This window comes from Neoarius graeffei, chromosome 15 (genome assembly GCF_027579695.1).
Source record: "Neoarius graeffei isolate fNeoGra1 chromosome 15, fNeoGra1.pri, whole genome shotgun sequence".
Taxonomy (NCBI): domain Eukaryota; kingdom Metazoa; phylum Chordata; class Actinopteri; order Siluriformes; family Ariidae; genus Neoarius; species Neoarius graeffei.
Window position 1 is genome coordinate 75,849,503 of NC_083583.1, and position 19,829 is coordinate 75,869,331.

A 19,829-nucleotide genomic window follows, 5' to 3' on the forward strand; every position below is an offset into this window, starting at 1 on the left:
TCACAGCAAGAAGGTCCTGGGTTCGAGCCCCGGGGCCGGCGAGGGCCTTTCTGTGTGGAGTTTGCATGTTCTCCCCGTGTCCGCGTGGGTTTCCTCCGGGTGCTCCGGTTTCCCCCACAGTCCAAAGACATGCAGGTTAGGTTAACTGGTGACTCTAAATTGACCGTAGGTGTGAATGTGAGTGTGAATGGTTGTCTGTGTCTATGTGTCAGCCCTGTGATGACCTGGCGACTTGTCCAGGGTGTACCCCGCCTTTCGCCCGTAGTCAGCTGGGATAGGCTCCAGCTTGCCTGCGACACTGTAGAAGGATAAAGCGGCTAGAGATGATGAGATGAGATATTAATCTCTTTAAGATGGCAGCGTGTACACATGCAGTGGCTCAGCACTCCATGAAATGGCTCTTTTTTTTGTTGTTCATATTTTGTTTGTTTATTTCTGTCTGTGTGTCACGTATGCTTATAAGAACATAAGATACACTCAAAGCGAGCTGTTAAACATTTGTTCACTGCAAAACAACTATGTTTTTGACATAGAATACTTCACCAAACATGTTAAAAAAGACATCCCAGAATAACTTGTTAGACCGCTGGGGTCACCGTGGATTACCATTTCAGCTGGGAAGCAATGAAGGTGGCACAGAGAGTGAAAATAAAAGTGAGGCTGCTGAGCCGGCATGTTTGCTAAGATAGCGAAAGCCCCACACAAACCCCCACTGCCAAGTCTCTTCATCTCAAATGCAAGATCACTTCCCATCAAAATCGATGAGCTGGAGCTCTCCATATCCATGCAGAAAAACATCAAGGACTGCTGTGTTATGATCATTACGGAGACATGGTTAAATCTGATGATTCCAGGGGAGGCTATCACGCTAGCAGGCCGTGCTCCACGCTGAGACAATAGGACGCTAGACTCCAGTAAGAGCAGAGGAGGAGGACTTTGTGGTTACACAAACAACAATTGGTCCACAAACGCTCAGATCATTGACTCTCACTGCTCTCCGGACCTGGAATATTTAACAGTTAAGTGTCGTCCCTTCTATTTACTGAGAGAATTCACAGTAATCATAATCACTGCTGTATACATACCTCCTGACGCTAACACTGCAGCTGCAGGCTATCTGCTAGATGCTATTAATAAACAACAAAATGTGCATCCGAATGGAGTGTTTATAATAGCAGGTGATTTTAACCATGCAAACTGTCCTACCAAAATTCCATCAGCATGTCCAGTGCCCCACAAAAGGAAAAAACACTCTCGACCATGTTTATAGCAACATTTAAGCATGGGTTTAAGGCATCTCCTCTTCCACATCTGGGCCAGTCTGACCACATCTCCCTGTTCCTAACTCTGGCACATAAACCCATTATCAACGCAGTTAAACCAACAACTAAAGTTATACAAGTGTGGCCAAGTGGAGCTTCTGAACAGTTTCAGGACTGCTTCAGTTGCACTGACTGGACCATATTCGAGGATGATGACATTAACATTTATACTTCCACTGTCCTGTTTTACATAAAAAGCTGCATGGACCCTGTGACTACCACAAAACAAAACTGTCTTCCCCAATGACCAGCCATGGATCACGAAAGATGTCCAACTACTGCTAAAGGCCTGCAACAGGGCTTTCAAGGCCAGAGACACACAGGAATACAGTGTTGCCAGGTCGGAACTGAGAAGAGATATCAAGAGATGCCAAAGCAGCCTACAGAAGGAGGATTGAGGACCACTTTGATAACTCAGATCCCCATCGGGCGTGGCAAGGTATATGTCACATCACAACACACAACAACTACACCAACATGACCAGCAGCAGTGCCTCACTGGCAGAGCAACTCAACCACTTCTTCAGTCATCATGAGACTAAGCACAAAGACTATCACAGCCATTGCTCCAGCCACAGACATGAGCTGCCTCATCATACAGTCTGCAGATGTCACACGCACACCCCGTAACATACAGAAAGCACCTGTCCCAGATGGTGTCCCAGGATGGGTCCTCAGAGACTGTCGTCATCGGCCTCCTTCCGTCTCATGAGATGATGGGATGCACCTTGATTAGCACTTATTTGCATGGCTAAACAAGCCGATGCAGGAATGGCAGTCTCTTTGGCAAGAAGGACAGATGTACAAATATGGTTTCTGATCTTGCCAGGAAGACTTGCGTGCTGCTCTATTTCACTTTTGGTTTACACTACGTAATAGTTCGGCTTCTTTGGTCCCGCTCACAACGGCAGCTTTCCAAGAACTTCTGGACTCGGCAGTGGTCTCCCAAGACTGTACGTTGATCCTGACGGATTTCAAGTCACGCTTGCAGGCGTCTTTGAAGCGGAGCCTTGGGTGGCCACGAGATCTAGAGCCTTCTGACAACTCGCCGTACAGTAGATCTTTAGGTATCCTGCCCTCATCCATGCAGCGTACATGGCCCAGCCAGTGAAGACAGCGTTGGCTAAGGAGCGTGTAGATAGATGGAAGTTCTGTGCGCTTGAGCACGTCAGTGTTTGGGATTTTTATCTTGCCAACTGATGCCGAGGATGCGTCTGAGGCAGCGAAGATGGAAGCTATTGAGACTGTGCTATGGAATTAACAGGTATTTACAAATATCTTCAACCTTTCCTTATCACAGTGCACTGTCCCCACCTGTCTGAAGACATCCACCATAGTACCAGTTCCCGATCAGTCCATAATAACCTGCCTCAATGACTAAAGGCCAGTAGCTCTGATACCTATACTCATGAAGTGCATGGAGAAACTGGTACTCATATATCAAAAATGCTCTCCCACCTACTCTGGACCCTCATCAGTTTGCATACAGACCCAACAGATCAGCAGATGATGCCATCTCCATTGCTCTCCACACTGGACTGCACCACCTGGAGCAACAAGGAGCATATGCACAATTGTTGTTTGTGGATTACAGCTCTGCATTTAACATAATCATCCCCAGCAGACTGTTCCACAAGATGTCCGACCTAGGCCTCAATCAGGATACTGGACTTTTTAAGTAACTGGCCACATTCTGTCACAATGGGTCCTCATCGCTCCTCCACTTTCTCACTCAGCACAGAAGCCCCGCAGGGCTGTGTTTTGAGCCCTTTTCTGTACTCTCTGTATATGCATGACTGCATACCATCAAACAACACAAACACCATCTTAAAGTTTGCAGATCACACAACAGTGGTGGGACTGATCACTGAAGATGAGTCTGCCTACAGAGAGGAGGTTCAAAGGCTGACAGACTGGTGTGCTGAGAACAACTTGGCTCTGAATACCAAAAAGACCAAGGAGCTGACAATTGATTTCAGAAGACATCGAGCTGTTCATCTGCCCCTGAACATAAATGGAGAAGTGGAGAGAGTTTCCAGTTTCAGATTCCTGGGTACACACATCAGAGGACCTGACGTAGACATACAGCACACACTGCCTCACTGAAAAAGCACAACAAAGATTATATTTCCTGAGAACTCTCAGGAAAATCAACCTGTCCCAACAGCTGTTGATGTCCTTCTACTACTGTACCATTGAAAGTGTCCTTACACACGGCATCTTGATATGGTATGGTAACAGCTCTGCAGCAGATAAGAAGGCACTGTGAAGAGTCATGAAGACTGCAGAAAAAAATCATCATCAAGCAGCTGCCTGCTCTTGAAGACATGTCCGCGTCTTCCTGCCTGCAGAAAACACACTGCATCCTAAAGAACTCATCCCACCCCGCCCATCAGCTGTTTGAATGTCTGCCCTCAGGCAAGCATTACAGAAAAATCAAAGCATGTACCACAAGATTCAAAAACAGTTTCTATGTCAAATCTATCACCACACTGAACTCTGCTCTGAAGTCACACACACCACAATCAATAACGTGTCAATGTACCCACATGTTGTGCTATATATATCTCATCTCATTATCTCTAATATGACCTTCATGGGAGAGTCATCAGAAGAAAACCGTTCCTGTGTCCTAGCCACAAAATTTAGTATCTGAAGTTTGCAAATGAACATCTAAATAAGCCTGATGCATTTTGGAAACAAGTTCTGTGGACTGATGAAATCAAAATAGAACTTTTTGGCCACAATGTGCAAAGGTACGTATATTTGGAGAAAAAACGGTGCCAAATTCCAGGAAAAGAACACCTCTCCAACTCTGAAGCATGGGTGTGGATCGATCATGCTTTGGGGTTGTGTTTCAGCCAGTGGCCCAGGGCATATTTCATTGGTCAAAGGAAGCATGGATTCAAATAAATACCAGCAAATTCTGGAAGCAAACATCACACCATCTGTTAAAAAGTTGAAGTTAAAAAGAGGATGGGTCCTACAATAAGACGATGATCCAAAACATACCTCAAAATCTACAATGGAATACCTCAAGAGGCACAAGCTGAAGGTTTTGCCCTGGCCCTCACAGTCCCCTGACCTAAACATCATTGAAAATCTGTGGATAGATCTCAAAAGAGCAGAGCAGTGTTTACAAGCTGTGATACTTGCTAAAGGGGGTGTTACTAGGTACTAACAATGCAGGGTGCCCAAACTTTTGCTTCGGGCCCTTTTCATTTTTTGTCATTTTGAAAATGCAGAAGATCTCATCTCATTATCTCTAGCTGCTTTATCCTGTTCTACAGGGTCGCAGGCGAGCTGGAGCCTATCCCAGCTGACTACGGGCAAAAGGCGGGGGACACACACACACACACACACACACACACAGGGCGGCATGGTGGTGTAGTGGTTAACGCTGTTACCTCACAGCAAGAAGATCCGGGTTCGAGCCCCATGGCCAGCGAGGGCCTTTCTGTGCAGAGTTTGCATGTTCTCCCTGTGTCCACGTGGGTTTCCTCCAGGTGCTCCGGTTTCCCCCACAGTCCAAAGACATGCAGGTTAGGTTAACTGGTGACTCTAAATTGACCGTAGGTGTGAATGTGAGTGTGAATGGTTGTCTGTGTCTATGTGTCAGCCCTGTGATGACCTGGCAATTTGTCCAGGGTGTACCCCGCCTTTCGCCTGTAGTCAGCTGGGATAGGCTCCAGCTTGCCTGCGACCCTGTAGGACAGGATAAAGCGGCTACAGATAACGAGATAAATACACACACACACACACACATATATATATATATATATATATATATATATATATATATATACACACACACACACAGTGGATGTAAAAAGTGTACACACCCCGTTAAAATGATATAGGTTTTTCTGATGTAAAAAAATTAGACCACAATAAACAATTTCAAAACTTTTTCCACCTTTAATGTGACCTATAACCTGTACAATTCAACTGAAAAACAAACAAATCTGTTAGGGGGAAAAACACACACAAAAAGCATTCAATAAGCTGGTTGCATAAGTGTCCACACCCTTAAACTAATACTTTGGTGAAGCACCTTTTGATTTAATTACAGCATTCAGTCTTTTTGGGTTCACACCTGCCATCAATTAAAATTACTCTGATTAACCCCAAATAAAGTTCAGACATTTACTCAGTTGCATCCTCCAGCAAAAGCCATGATTCGCAGAGAACTTATGAAGCATCAAAGGGATCTCATTGTTGAAAGGTATCAGTCAGGAGAAGGGTACAAAAAATTTCTGCGGCATTAGATATTCCATGGAGCACAGTGAAGACAGTCATCAAGAAGTGGAGAAAATATGGGACAACAGTGACGTTACCGAGAACTGGATGTTCCTCCAAAATTGATGAAAAGACAAGATGAAAACTGGTCAGGGAGGCTGCTGAGAGGCCTACAGCAACACTGAAGGAGCTGCAGGAATTTCTGGCAAGTACTGGTTGTGTACTACATGTGACAACAATCTCCTGTATTCTCCATATGTCTGAGGTAGGGTTAAAGAAAAACATCCAGGCCTGGCTAGATTTTGCAAAAAAAAAAAAATCAACTTTCCTAAAAGCATGTGGGAAAATGTGTTATGGTCTGATGAAACTGAGGTTGAACTTTTTGGCCACAATTCCAAAAAGTATGTTTGGTGCAAAAACAACACTGCACATCATCAAAAGAACCCCATATTCACGATGAAGCATGGTGGTGGCAGCATCATGTTTTGGGGTTGTTTTTCTTCAGCTGGAGAGGGCTTTAGTCAAGGTGGAGGGAATTATCAACAGTTCTAAATACCAGTCAACTTTGGCCTAAAACCTTCAGGTGTCTGCTAGAAAGCTGAAGATGAAGAGGAATTTCATCTTTCAGCATGACAATGACCCCCAAAAATTTTTGGAATGTCCCAGCCAGAGCCCAGACCTAAATACAATTGAAAATCTGTGGGGTGACCTGAAGAGGGCTGTGCAGAAGAGACACCCTCGCAGTCTGACAGATTTGGAGCGCTTTTGCAAGGAAGAGTGGGCAAATATTGCCAAGTCTAGATGTGGCAGGCTGATAGACTCCGACCCAAAAAGATTGAATGCTGTAATTAAATCAAAAGGTGCTTCAACAAAGTATTAGTTTGAGTGTGCACACTTATGCAACCAGCGTATTGTATGTTTTTTATTTTTTATGCCCCCCCCCAACAGATTTGTTTGATTTTCATTTGAGTTGTACAGGTTATAGGTCACATTAAAGGTGGGGAAAAGTTTTGAAATTATCATGATTTCATTTTTTTTACATCAGAAAAACTTATCATTTTAATGGGGTGTGTACGCTTTTTACATCCACTGTAGATACCTGAAGTTCCCACGCCCTGTTCAAATCCAACAGGACTCGCCCAGCTTGCTTTTCACTGCATTCGTGTCATGAGCGACAAAACCTAAGCTAGGACCTACTATTAAATATAAACTTGTACCATAAACTCTTCAGCTCAATTCCATATAATTTTTGTTTATTTTTCAAAACTTATTAATTCCCATCTCATCTCATTATCTCTAGCTGCTTTATCCTGTTCTACAGGGTTGCAGGCAAGCTGGAGCCTATCCCAGCTGACTACGGGCGAAAGGCGGGGTTCACCCTGGGCAAGTCGCCAGGTCATCACAGGGCTGACACATAGACACAGACAACCATTCACACTCACATTCACACCTACGCTCAATTTAGAGTCACCAGTTAACCTAACCTGCATGTCTTTGGACTGTGGGGAAACCCACGCAGACACAACATGCAAACTCCGCACAGAAAGGCCCTCACCAACCACGGGGCTCGAACCCGGACCTTCTTGCTGTGAGGCGACAGCACTAACCACTACACCACCGTGCCGCCCTAAAACTATTATTATTATTATAATAAATCCGGCGGCATGGTGGTGTAGTGGTTAGCGCTGTCGCCTCGCAGCAAGAAGGTCCGGGTTCGAGTCCCGTGGCCGGCGAGGGCCTTTCTGTGCGGAGTTTGCATGTTCTCCCCGTGTCCGCGTGGGTTTCCTCCGGGTGCTCCGGTTTCCCCCACAGTCCAAAGACATGCAGGTTAGGTTTGGTTGTCTGTGTCTATGTGTCAGCCCTGTGATGACCTGGCGACTTGTCCAGGGTGTACCCCGCCTTTCGCCCGTAGTCAGCTGGGATAGGCTCCAGCTTGCCTGCGACCCTGTAGAACAGGATAAAGCGGCTAGAGATAATGAGATGAGATAATAAATCCGTGCCAGCCTTAGATGTGAGAACGCACTTGGCAATAATCCTCATTGCAGCGTGTGTGTGTTTGGACAGCCAGCAGGGGCAGTGTGTTCCGGTCTGTGCTCGTAAACATTCAAGAGGAAGAAGAGCATCACAAAAACACTGAAACGCATATTGCGCATCGTACTGTTTTGATTTAATTAACTTCGGTGAAGATGGCAACCACGATCAGCACTCAGCGGGGACAGGTGAGGGAGTGCACCTCATATCTGCTCCAACTTAGAGAGATAAAAAACACAACACGGAACTGTATAGAAAACGATAGATAAAGCTATAGTTTCTGGTTCTTCGGTCAGCGGTTTTTCTTTCCCAACTATACCCTGCAAGTCCCACCTCCTTCGCTCGGATTGGCTAGTCTTCTTCCGCTCCAGTGCTCTGGTTGGTTAGTTGTTCATTTCCGCAAGTATTGCACAAATCAGCAGAATTGGACGGAATGCGGGTGGGGAAAATACTTGTAGCGCCTTTAGCTCGATAGCTAACCTCCAGCAGCAGATTATTCTCTGTTCTACTGTTACAGTGCTGTAACTCCTGATCAGTATGTTTATAATCCTACTGATGTCTTTATCGTAAACATAATGATTTCTAAATGCTGTCACTAAGCTAATGTGGTGCTGTAATGCCAACAGTGATGTTATGATGAGCTTTTGTTTTGTAGATGCTTTTAATATAATTTACACTTTCAGCAGAACAAGAAATGTTGGAAATGATTGTTTATCTTAAGATTTTCAGTTTCATTTAAAACCTGTCTGCCGTTATTTTTGTTTGTTTTTTCTTTTTAGTATTGATATGTTCATTTTTTTAAAAATATTTGCGCGTCACTGATGAACATTTAACAGCTTAAATGGCTATACAGCTAAGATGGGGGTAAATTGTCCATAAAGTCCTACATATGATCAGCAGCAGTACTCCTGGCATTCGTACGACACTCGACTGGTCCTGAGTGGCCCAGTGTGTGTTGAAAAAACGTTCCCCACACCAACACACCACCCCCACCAGCCTGACCTGTTGAGTTCATGGATTCATGCTGTTGTTGCTGCAGTCTGACTCTGTCGTCTAGAAGTTGGTACAGGAATCAAGATGTTATCAGTTTTCCAGTCTGTCCAGTTGTGATGATCCTGAAGCCCCAGATTCCTGTTCTTGGCTGGCAGGAACGATGTAATCATCTGCTTGTTGTCAGGGTTTGTTGTGTTTTGAATTCTGAGATCCTTTTCTGCTCACTTAAATTGTGAAGAGTGGTTATTTGAGTTAATGTAGTCTGTCGGCTCTTTGTTTTCATGCCATTTTGTGTAAACTCTCAGGAGATTATGAAACTTTCAACCCAGAAACCATGACATGGCCTAAAATGAACCAAGGTTTGAGGCTAATTCCTGCAAATCCATCTTAATATAATAACTTTCATATGAGTGTAATTAGGTTATGTATAGAACACATTCCACGTTTATTACATCATATTCAGAGGAGCATTGCAGCACGTAATCACAATAAATTGCTTAACTAGTTGAGGCTGTTAGTCCTGTATGTGCACACGCCTACTCAGTGTTTTTTTTTTTTTTTATTATTATTTTTATTTTTTTAAATAAAAAACACGAGTGAAAACAGGAGAGACAGCAGTCTCCACCAGGTCCATGAACACACAAGACCCCATCTGCGCTCCTATGGTGCCTACCCAAATATTGCAACTGCAATCAACCTGAGGGGAAGTTAGACTCCTTCAGGCACTAATTTGAACAATCTCGGTAGATTAGACTGCAAGGGACAGATAATATTTTCCATTCAAATCTATTTATGAATCTGCTGCTGAATTGTAATGTACTAAAGGTACAAAGCCGAATTTAAAGCAATAAGTGGTGGTCTCCGGTCCTGTGTGCATGCGCTGTGTTCAGGTGTATATCGGAGAGCTTCCGACGGACTTTCTGAGGATCACCCCGACTGTCCAGCAACAGCAGGTACAGATGGATGCTCATACGGCGCAGCAGCTGCAGTACGGAGGCAGCCTCAACTCCATGGGCCGGATCAGCATCACAGTAGTGCAGGTATGTGGTGCAGGAACATGAGCCTTCAACTTTCAAAGTGTCCTACAAATGTGTAGAGACTCATTCCATGCCAAGTCATCTAGAATTCTGAACTTTCCCAGTACATGACACTTTTTTTTTTTCCTGTAAAAATTACTTAAAACTTCTATCAAATTCATGCGACCTTGCAAAATCCTAAATCTCGACTCCAAATACTCTTTAGTTATGATTTTTGGCCCTCTGAGCTAAATTTCATGATCTTTGTGATTTGTGTGTGTATCCTAAGCCTCACCAATTGCTTATTTTTCACTGGATTGGGTTAAAATTTTATACTGAACAGCCAAGAAGACTCTAAAGATAATTTGCAACATGTTCTTGTAAATAGTTGTTGCTGACTGTTTTACACTAATCAAATAATTAAAAATTTTTTTTTACCCAAATGAAGAATCATTTCATTTTCAAAAATTAATATTTCCACCAGTTTTCACTTTCTTGCAGCCAAATTTTCACTTACATTTAGTGGTTTTATTTCATAGGTAGATATTTGTACAGTGTTGACTTCAAGATCTTATGCCTCTGTGTGATTATCTGTTGAGCCTCTTCATTGGTTATAAGTTATGGCTTGTTTTTGTTGCATATGAGATGTCTTGTTAGATGCATCTGCACAAAATATAGAAAACAATAAAGCAAATGAGGTTTAAGTTGAGAAGATGTTCTGACTTTGACAGATAATGCCACAGTTTGCCTGCATCACCAGAATTACTTTTTGGTGAAATGTATAGCTTTCTTCAGGTTTATTGGTTTAGTGAAATAGAAAATCCATATTTTATTCACATCAAAAGCAAGTTCAGAGGCTTCCTTTAGCACCATCAGGTTTGTCAAATCTGCATAAGAATTCACAGTGACTGAGCACAAGGTCAAACCTAACAGAAAGTTGATGATGGAAAAGGGAAGTGGAGCCAAAGTTAAGCAGACTTCTGTCTAGGGACATTTGAAATGCAAGTGAAACATTTTTACAGGGATGACCAGAATTCCAGGCTTCTGCCAGGAGCAAAGGGTTACAGGTCTTTAATGGAGGAGGTTAAACACACCAGAAAGCAGAAGAGACTCATCTTCATGAGTCTGAATGAACTCAGCCAAAATTACAAAGAAATTAATCCTCTTGATGAGAGTGGCTTGTCTAAGTTTTGTGCTCTGCCCTCAGAGGGCCTCAGTATAGTTGGATGGTGAGGGACACACGCCATGTAAGTTTACAATTTATGACTGAAGTAAACAAATATTTTACTGAACTATAACAAAGTAACTACAGTACCAGCTTGTACACCCCTTGTTCATAGGTTTTTCTGTATTTTGACTATTTCTACATTGTAGAACAGTATTAAAGACATTAAAACTATTAAACACATGGAATGAACAAAATAAGCAAATATAATAAGCAATAAAAAAAGCAAAAAAATAAGCAAATAATAATTTTTTTTTTTGCTTATAATAAGCAAAAAAAAAGTGTTAAACAATATATTTAATATTTTAGATTCTTCTGAGTAGCCAGTGTTTACCTTGATGCTTTACACACTTGGCATTATCTTAACCAGGTTCATGAGGTAGTCACCTGGAATGTTTTTCTGTGAACAGGTGTGCCTTGTCAAAAGTTAATTAGTGGAATTTCTTGCCTTTTTAATGCATTTTGAGATCAAGCAGTAAATGGTAAGTAATAAAAATACAGTAAATATCCCTATTCCACAACTGTAGTAATCCATATTATATCAAGAACCGCTCAACTAAGTAAAGAGAAACAACATCCATCGTTACTTTAAGACATGAAGTGACTTTTAATTAATAAAAACATTGCATTAGAAAGTGTGTACAAACTTTTGACTGGTAGGTCAATAGAAGATTAATAGAAAAGGAACTATTCTGTACTAATCTATGAAATCCTGTCCAATACAGCATGTGTTAATGATTGAGTTAAAATGTTACTCAGTATTACTGTGTTACTTGACAAAACAGAGTGAGAGAAGGGCTGGTCTGACCCAGTAAAACCCAGTGGACATCTTTCTGGTTAATGGTTTGGCACATTTATTAGTCTACATGTTTAATTATAAACTCGGAGATTGATTGAGGTGGGTAAGTAAACAGTCATTTTTTTTTAAGCACCAATGGGAAATGAGTGATGAGTCACTGAGAACAGATGACAATAAAAATTGAATAGGAACAAACATACCTTTCTCATGATAGTCTGCCTCATCTGGGTGGGACGTGAGTGCATGACATTTGAGTCACATATTTCATGAGTTCAGCTCAGTGCTGTGTTTTTGTCATACTTTAGAAAGGCTGATGAAATGATGACAAATAATTAAACGTTATGTTTCAACTGGAGAACAATTGGACAATATCAAACATGATTATAGAAATGTCATGTTTTATAAGCGGTAGAGATAATAATCTAATAAAACAAAGTACGTTTGCACTGAAAATGGGTCTAAACACAATATGCAGGGCTTCTGCTGGCGCTTGACACATTTGTCATTGATGAACATAATCCATCAGTGATGAAGAGAAAATTACTAGCAGTCGTCACAGTGACGAATATGTTTGTCATCTTTATCATTATCATAAGTCATCTTTTCTAGAAATCGCTCCACAAATTCCCCATTTGCCAAAATCCAATCCTGATGAAGAGACGGCGGGAAGCCAGAATGTAAACAATGAGCATGTGCTTGTGACCAATAAAAATCAACTACACATAATGACCAAATGGGTGCCAAGCTTTTGACCATTCGCAGTGCGTCTTAATCGGCCTGGTGTGGTGGTGTAATTATCTCTGCGTGAACCAAACAATGGCACAGTCTAAGCTGACAGATTTTTTTTTTTTTTTGGGCGGGCTTCTTCAAGCACTCAAGGTGATTGATTTAAGGGCTGAAACAGCCAGTGGGGAGACACACTTGGAGCCCCTACTGTCCCCGAACACACTGGACAGTGTCAGTAATACAGGGATTGGTTAAAAAAAAAAAAAAACACCAAAGTGAAAGTGCTGTCAGCCGGCAAGCGACTGAAGGGGTCTATGTTTCAGGGGGCTTGGCATGTTGAGTCCCCGTGGCGAATGTATGATGTAAACCGTGGCGTCATTCTGTGTTCGGTTTATAAATCGATGGGAAATTCGGATTCCTTCACTGTTGGTTGGTCCAAGACTCTTCTTGACTCTGTTCAATTGTAAAACAAGTTTTGTGTTGAAGTTAAAGGTAAGGGGAGTCCTAATACCTCTTTTGAATAATTCAATGCTAAAATAACCTTAAGTAAGCTCAAACTAAAGACCTTTATTTTAGTTTGATGGTGCACAGGCTGCCCAAAATCAAGTCTTTCTTATTAGAGGCTGGAGTGGAGCCTAGATTTTATATGTAATGGTGAAGCCTGTGTCTGTAAAAATATTTGAATTATGCCAGTTTGGTTGGTATAAACCTGTATCAAGTCCACTTTGATAAGTTGGTAACTGATAAAAAATGCAGACTAAGTGAAGGAAAAAAATAACAAAAATTGAAGAATACTTCGACTTGATTTTTCAAGGAAAAAAGTGAAGAATATTTTTCAGAGCCCAGGGGGAACCCTGAATATGAGGCTTAATAACATTTTAATTGAAACGTTCCTAACAAAATGGAGATTTACAAGAGACAAAAATGCATGTATGCTATTGTACATACTGCATGTATGATCTGATTCAAGCAGTTCAGGTATTCATGAGCAGCACAGAAAAATATAAAGCTGTTACCCGATAAGGACGTGCATATTTTAAATAAGTAACTGGCTTATCAAGTTCATTGACAATATAATGTAGAAGTGTAGTGAATGTCTCAGACTTAATTCAGCACTAAGCTTGTAATTCTACTTCCAGCAGTAAAAAAAAGACAGTAAAAGGAGAAACGGAGAGCCTTTCAATTGCTTTGTAAAATATGTAAAAACTGTAGGATGTGGGTGGGACGAGAATGTCTGTCTGAGTTGCACGTTTCACATGTCACACATTTCAGTGTTTTATCCAAATACTTTATTTTTTCACTCCTTATGGTGGTAGAAGAAAAGGTTTCCACTCCCATCAATCAGTTTCTTCTGGACCATTCTTTGCAGTGTTCTTGAGAATATTGGTGGCTGAGGAGATTGATTCTTGCCATACATGTTTTGCCACATTGATCACAAACAAAAGTGATGGGGTAGTGCTAATCTTTGTTTTGTGGCATGTCGCTCTTCATGTGATCTTGTTTTTTCCTCTTCAAAATGTTGGATTCCTTCTTTTACTTTCCACATCCAGAGACTTCTGTCTTTTTAGCAAGTTCTTTTACGTCACAAACTGGGATACTGCATTTCTTGAGAGCAGACTTCAGATGATCGTGGTAGCATTTCTTGGGACTACCTGGGGGGTGGCTCCCATTTTGTAACTTGCCATACAGGAAAATCTTAGGTAGACGATTGTGTGACATCTGAACAATGCATCCGAACCACTGAAGCTGTCTCTTAAGGAAAAATGCTTCCACACTATGTGAAGCACAGTGGCATAAAATCTCAGTATGGGGACATGGCCACACCAAGTAAGGCCAAGAATCTTCTGAAGACAGCGAATATGAAAGGCCTGCAGAGCCTTGATATGCCAGCTGTAGATGGTCCAAGATTCTGACTCCTAGAGGAGTGTTGAGAGACAGACAGCATGATACACTTGAACTTTTGTCATGGTCCAGAGGTTTTCGTTCAAAAACGCTCTAGATCTCAAGTGACCAAATGCTAAGGAGGCAAGTCAAATTCTTTTGTTAACATTCTCATCGATGTTGATATGTTCTGACACAATACTGCCCAAGTATGTATATGATATGTTCTACATTCTGTAGGGGCTCACCTCTGACTGTGAAGTCGACAGGGGGAAATTGTCAAGACACCTTTGTAAGACCGCAGTTTTCTGAGCGTTCATCTGTAATCCACCTGGTTTGTATGCTTTTGTGTGTGGAGTCTAGGGTATGTTGAAGACCTTGTGGGAAGTGTGAAGTAATAGCAGTGTCCTCAGCATATTGGAGTTCAAAAATTGTAGCTATGAAGGTTTTGGATATGGCTTTTCGTCTGTGTAGGTTAAAGAAACTACCATCGAAGCAGTACCCAATACCCACACCATCTTCCAAGTTAATGTCCCTTTGTGTAAGGAGTGTGATGGCAACATGATACATTTTGAAGAGGACATGGGCAAGGGCACATCCCTGCTTTACTCCCATTGTGACGTTGAATGATTCAGACGCTTCACCAATGACCATCACCCATGCCTTCATTCCATGTGGAATTGTCTGAGAATGGAGAGAAAACAGGGCAGGCAACCAAACTATTCAAGCACCCTCTATAGAAGAGTTCTTTTCAATTTATCGAATGCTTGATCAGTAAAGGCAAGGTAAAGCTAATTTCTCTGTTCCCTTTTTTTTTTTTTTTTTTCTTTGCACAATCTTGAGACAAAGAACATGTCCACTGTGCTCTGGTCTGCACAGAAGTCACATTGAGACTCTGGCAGAACATGGTTGACAGACTCTTGGTGCAGACAAAAAAAGCATAATGCAAGTCAGTATCTTCCCTGCAATATCCAGTAGTGAGATTCCACAACTATTTCCACATAGTGAACAGTCACCTTTCTTCTTGTAAATTGTGATATTGGCATGTTTCCATCTTTCGGGTATTGAGGTATTTCACCTGACATCACAGGGTCACGTGACGCCCCGGTGTCCGCCATTTTGAAGGTCAAGCTAGCTAATGTCAACAACATAGTAGCTAGTATGTTACTGTAGCAATGTTTACGTTCAGTCATTTGGATGACTGTTAAAACCTTTCAGTCTCAAGTTTTTCCTTTACTGTATTTACTAGTTTACTGTAATTATGATCCGGCAGCTATTTACACCGGATCCAGTGTAAATAGCTGCCGGAGCGCGCTCCGGCTTGCTCCCCCTCAAATTAAGCAGCGCGCTCCGGCTTGCTCCCGGAGTGCTCCGGCCGAGGTTCCGGAGCTCGCTCCGGCTTGCTCCCCCGAGCGCGCTGCTTAATTTGAGGGGGAGCAAGCCGGAGCGCGCTCCGGAACCTCGGCCGGAGCACTCCGGGAGCAAGCCGGAGCGCGCTGCTTAATTTGAGGGGGAGCAAGCCGGAGCGCGCTCCGGCAGCTATTTACACTGGATCCGGTGTAAATAGCTGCCGGATCATAATTACAGTAAACTAGTAAATACAGTAAAGGAAAAACTTGAGACTGAAAGGTTTTAACAGTCATCCAAATGACTGAACGTAAACATTGCTACAGTAACATACTAGCTACTATGTTGTTGACATTAGCTAGTGCTAACAGCTAGCTGCTAGTACACTGCTACAACACAGACACCGACCCTAAAGGCCAATTTATGCTGACAACCCAGTCCTCGCAGACGGCGCCGCAGATAGCGTCTGCGTAGCCCCCCCCACCTTCGCAGACGCTCTGTGCGCACCTCCCAAAAATTGTGACCACCGCAGACAGCGTCGCAGACAAGAGGGCTCTGATTGGTCCACTCTACATCCCCTGTACACGCACTTCTGCTTCCCTACTTTCCCGGTTTGGTTTGTTTTCACGACCACCATTTTTAAAAACATGAGCGAAGATGGAGCAGCACGAAGAGCGGTTGATTGAGGAAGTGAGGAAGTATGTACATCTATACGACTCCAGTTCTAGTCATTATAAGTAACCGGAGGATAAACACTCCACTAACCACACCCACCAACTACTCCTAGCGATTTCGCGACTTCGCGCCCCCTTGCGTTGTGGCGGTGAATAACATTGCGCACGCCTATTACTCCCCGCTCAACGATAAATTACAACTGTCTGCGAAAAGCTATCTGCGAAAGCCTTGTCGCAAGAGCATGCAGAGGCCTTAATACAGTTCTTGGTCATTGCCTGGTAACAGCAAATTTAGAACGGGCCATGTCTCAACAGACTAAGAAGTTATTTCAATGACATTTAATAACATTTTGTTTATCCTGAGGACCGAAAGTAAATGAAAATGTGAACAAACCTTAGCTGTAATAAGATGGCGACCACCGGCTCCAGGGACGACCCACTGATGTAGGCATGTTACCCAGCCTGACACAAAATATTTGTAGGCATCCAAACTCTTATACGCTTTCAGATCAATACCTGTGTATGGCGATGGGTTTTTAACGACATAGGTATACAGATCATGTGGGCTGAAGTCAGGTAAAGACGAGGGCTTCGTGTACTTCCGTACGTCAGTGAACAATCCTGGTGGAAGCAGGTAAACATCGTTCTCTAAGCCTAACCTCAATTTTTGCAAATACCTCTCCCTCTGCTCGCCCTGTAAATGCCCTACGTTGCTGGATAGTGAAGGTGTTTTCTGCATCTCGCTCCTTTTTCTTTTATGTTTTTCGTTTGTCGCCTTCCTCGCATTCAAACTGATTCGAGCCGTGACGTCCAAAATGGCAGCCTAACGATGCATCACATGACTTGGTCACGTGGGTGAAAAACCTCAATTGTACTATGCTGCCAGCATGACCAGATGACCTCAGGGAGGTGTTGTTTGACAGCCATATGACCATATTTGAAGATTTCAACTGGAATGCCATCAGAGCCTGGTGATTTCCTATCTTTCAGGTGCATTATTGCAGTTTTCCTTCTCAGAAACTCAGATTTATTATCAAGAGATGCAATGACTGGGAGAGTTGGCAGCTCATCAACCATATTTGGATCAGCTGAAATTGAGTAATTCAGGAAGTCTTTGAAGTGCTCAGCCCATCTTCTATTGATATCTGTATCCTCGATCAGTGTCTGTCCATCAGCAGAATGAACAGGAGCACGAGATGTTGATTTTGGATCATAGATCGATTTGATTGCATCATAGAAAGCATGTGTTTGGTTTCTGTTGGCAAATGTTTGGATTTCTGAAGATTTTTTTCAGCCATCATTCATTCTGTAACCTCCTCAGTTCACACCGTGCTTCTCCACGTAGATTTCTCCAGATATGATGTTGATTGTATGGTTTGAGAGAGACGCGTTATGTGCAGCATTCTTATGCTCAGGAAGTAATAGGATTTTATCTGCATTTTCAGTAAACCAGTCTTGATGTCTTTTGGTTTCCCCCAGAACACCAAGGGAAGTTGAGTAGAGTATCTTGGCTATAGCATTCTATGGACCATCAGTGTCACCCTCCATAATTTCCTCTTCCTGGTCAAGATGCAGGGCATCCATGGAAGCCAGGTTTTTGAGAGCATTACTAAGTTCCATTCTTTTATTAGGCTCTTGGATTGCAGCAACATTAAGTTGTTTCATTGGACATGATTTGCACTGTGGGGACCGCAGAACAAGTCCCAGTTTTTCACTGAGGAGATGATGTCTGTCCAGCGTTCTGTACTGCACATGGCTGTGGTATAATGGATGTCCTGGAAGTTCTTTTGTTTGACAATGATATAGTCCAGAACGTGCTATTTCATTGAGCGAGGATGCATCCAAGTGCCTTTATGGATGTTGGGGGGTTGAAAAAACAAGTTTGTAATGCTGAGTTGGTGCTCTGAGCAAAGTGTGAGTAAGCAGCGACCATTTGAGTTCATCTTACCCATGCCATGTTTACCTAGTTTCCATTCCAGACAGAGCTGTTCGATTCAACATGTGCATTGAAATCACCCATCAAAAGAATGTTATCTTTTATTGATACCGTTTGCAAGGAAAGGTCCACAGAGTCATAGAATTCATCTTTGGCTTCATGACTAGAGTCTAAGATGGGTGTGTAGACACTAATCATCGTTATGTACTGATTCCGATCCAAAGATATTCATAGAGTCATGAGATGTTCACTTATTCTCACAGGGTCCTCTGAGATCTGCTGCAGAGGTACGTTTCTGATAGCAAAGCCAACCCCATGGACTCTTGTGGTACCAATTGGGTGTCCTTTTCAGAACAATGTGTATTGGTTCTCTGTGAGAGATCCTTCATCAGAAAATCTATTTTCACTGAGAGCTGCAATGTCTATGTTGTTGTACCTTTTCCAGTTCAGCTTCAATCAGGGTAGTGAGTTGAAGGAGTTGTGTGTCGTTCTCTGGAGAGTTAATATCCAGAAGCATGCAAACATTCCAAGAGGCACAAAAGAGGAATTTTCATTTGTTTTGACTGCAAAAATGGAATGCACTCCCAGGCGCGGTATCCTGGTCAGGATAACGGAACAGGCCATGTTTGGTCTGTCTTTTCTTAGCCCCTTCATCAGTTGACTGCAGACAGTGCTGACCTAAAAAGGACTGCCTGGTCACATGAGTAGGACACGAAGGTGGTGTCTCTTCGAGGGTCCACCAGCCAGTGGCCATCACACTCATGTCACTATTGTGCAGGGTTCCTTCTAAAAGCTTCCAGGACCATCCAATCCCTGCTCCTGTCGCAGATTCCCCATTGCCAATAAACTTTTCAAAAGAAAAGAAGATGGAAAGTTCTGCACAACACGTTGATTTTGGTGCTCTTAGGAGTGTGCAGTCCTAGGTGCATGCACTTCGTGTTCAAGGTGTCGTTACCCAGTGGCAAAGAAGAGGCCAAGATGATTGGAGATACCAGGAATGCTGCAGCCTTTGTCCACCATCACTGCCGGACTGCAGGAGTTGTCCAATTCTGCCAGCTTGTTTCTGTATTTAAGGAGAATGTCCAGTTCCACCAGTTCCACTGTTGAGGTCTTTGCGTGTGTCCATTGGCCCCAGGAATCGCTAGATTGGTTGGAACATCTAGCTTTCTACCTGGATTCACCCCCACACCACGTTGAGGCATCTACAAGGAGATGGGGAATCCAAAATGTTGGATCCATGGACACTCCAACTTTGTGGGAGTCTTTTTCCCTCCATTGTTTTAACATCTGGTTTATGTTAGGGATTCACATCAGTGTACCAATTCAAAAGTCCACAATACGATCAGTGTATATCGGATACAATTTGGGATGAAATTGGGATGCATCATTTGAATGTTGCATCAGTAAAATCCAATTTATTATTGCCACCAATTGTGTTGGAGATTTTCACCTCTGGTTGGTTGTTTGATTCCTCCTCTGTAAAGTGTGTGCGCGTGCACCTGGCTTGGCTGTCACATGTGACAGATCCAAGTTGTACATCAGCTGTCTCCTTTGTGGTCATGAGCCCTTTGATGGCTCAACAATCAAGTTGCTGACCCACAGACTTTAGGACACTGATCACAAAGGTAACGTCCAGGTGC

General features: G+C 42.8%; 1 protein-coding gene across 1 annotated transcript in view; it reads left to right on the top strand.

Annotated features, from left to right (window-relative positions):
- The first annotated feature begins 7,654 nt into the window (after nt 1–7,654).
- tollip (toll interacting protein) overlaps nt 7,655–19,829 on the top strand; it is a 55,532-nt gene continuing 43,357 nt past the window's right edge. Inside the window, exons 1-2 of the mRNA XM_060941869.1 lie at nt 7,655–7,780; nt 9,476–9,625. Of these exons, the coding sequence (XP_060797852.1) occupies nt 7,748–7,780; nt 9,476–9,625 (183 nt within the window). The 5' untranslated portion in view covers nt 7,655–7,747. The remainder of the gene's footprint in view (nt 7,781–9,475; nt 9,626–19,829) is intronic.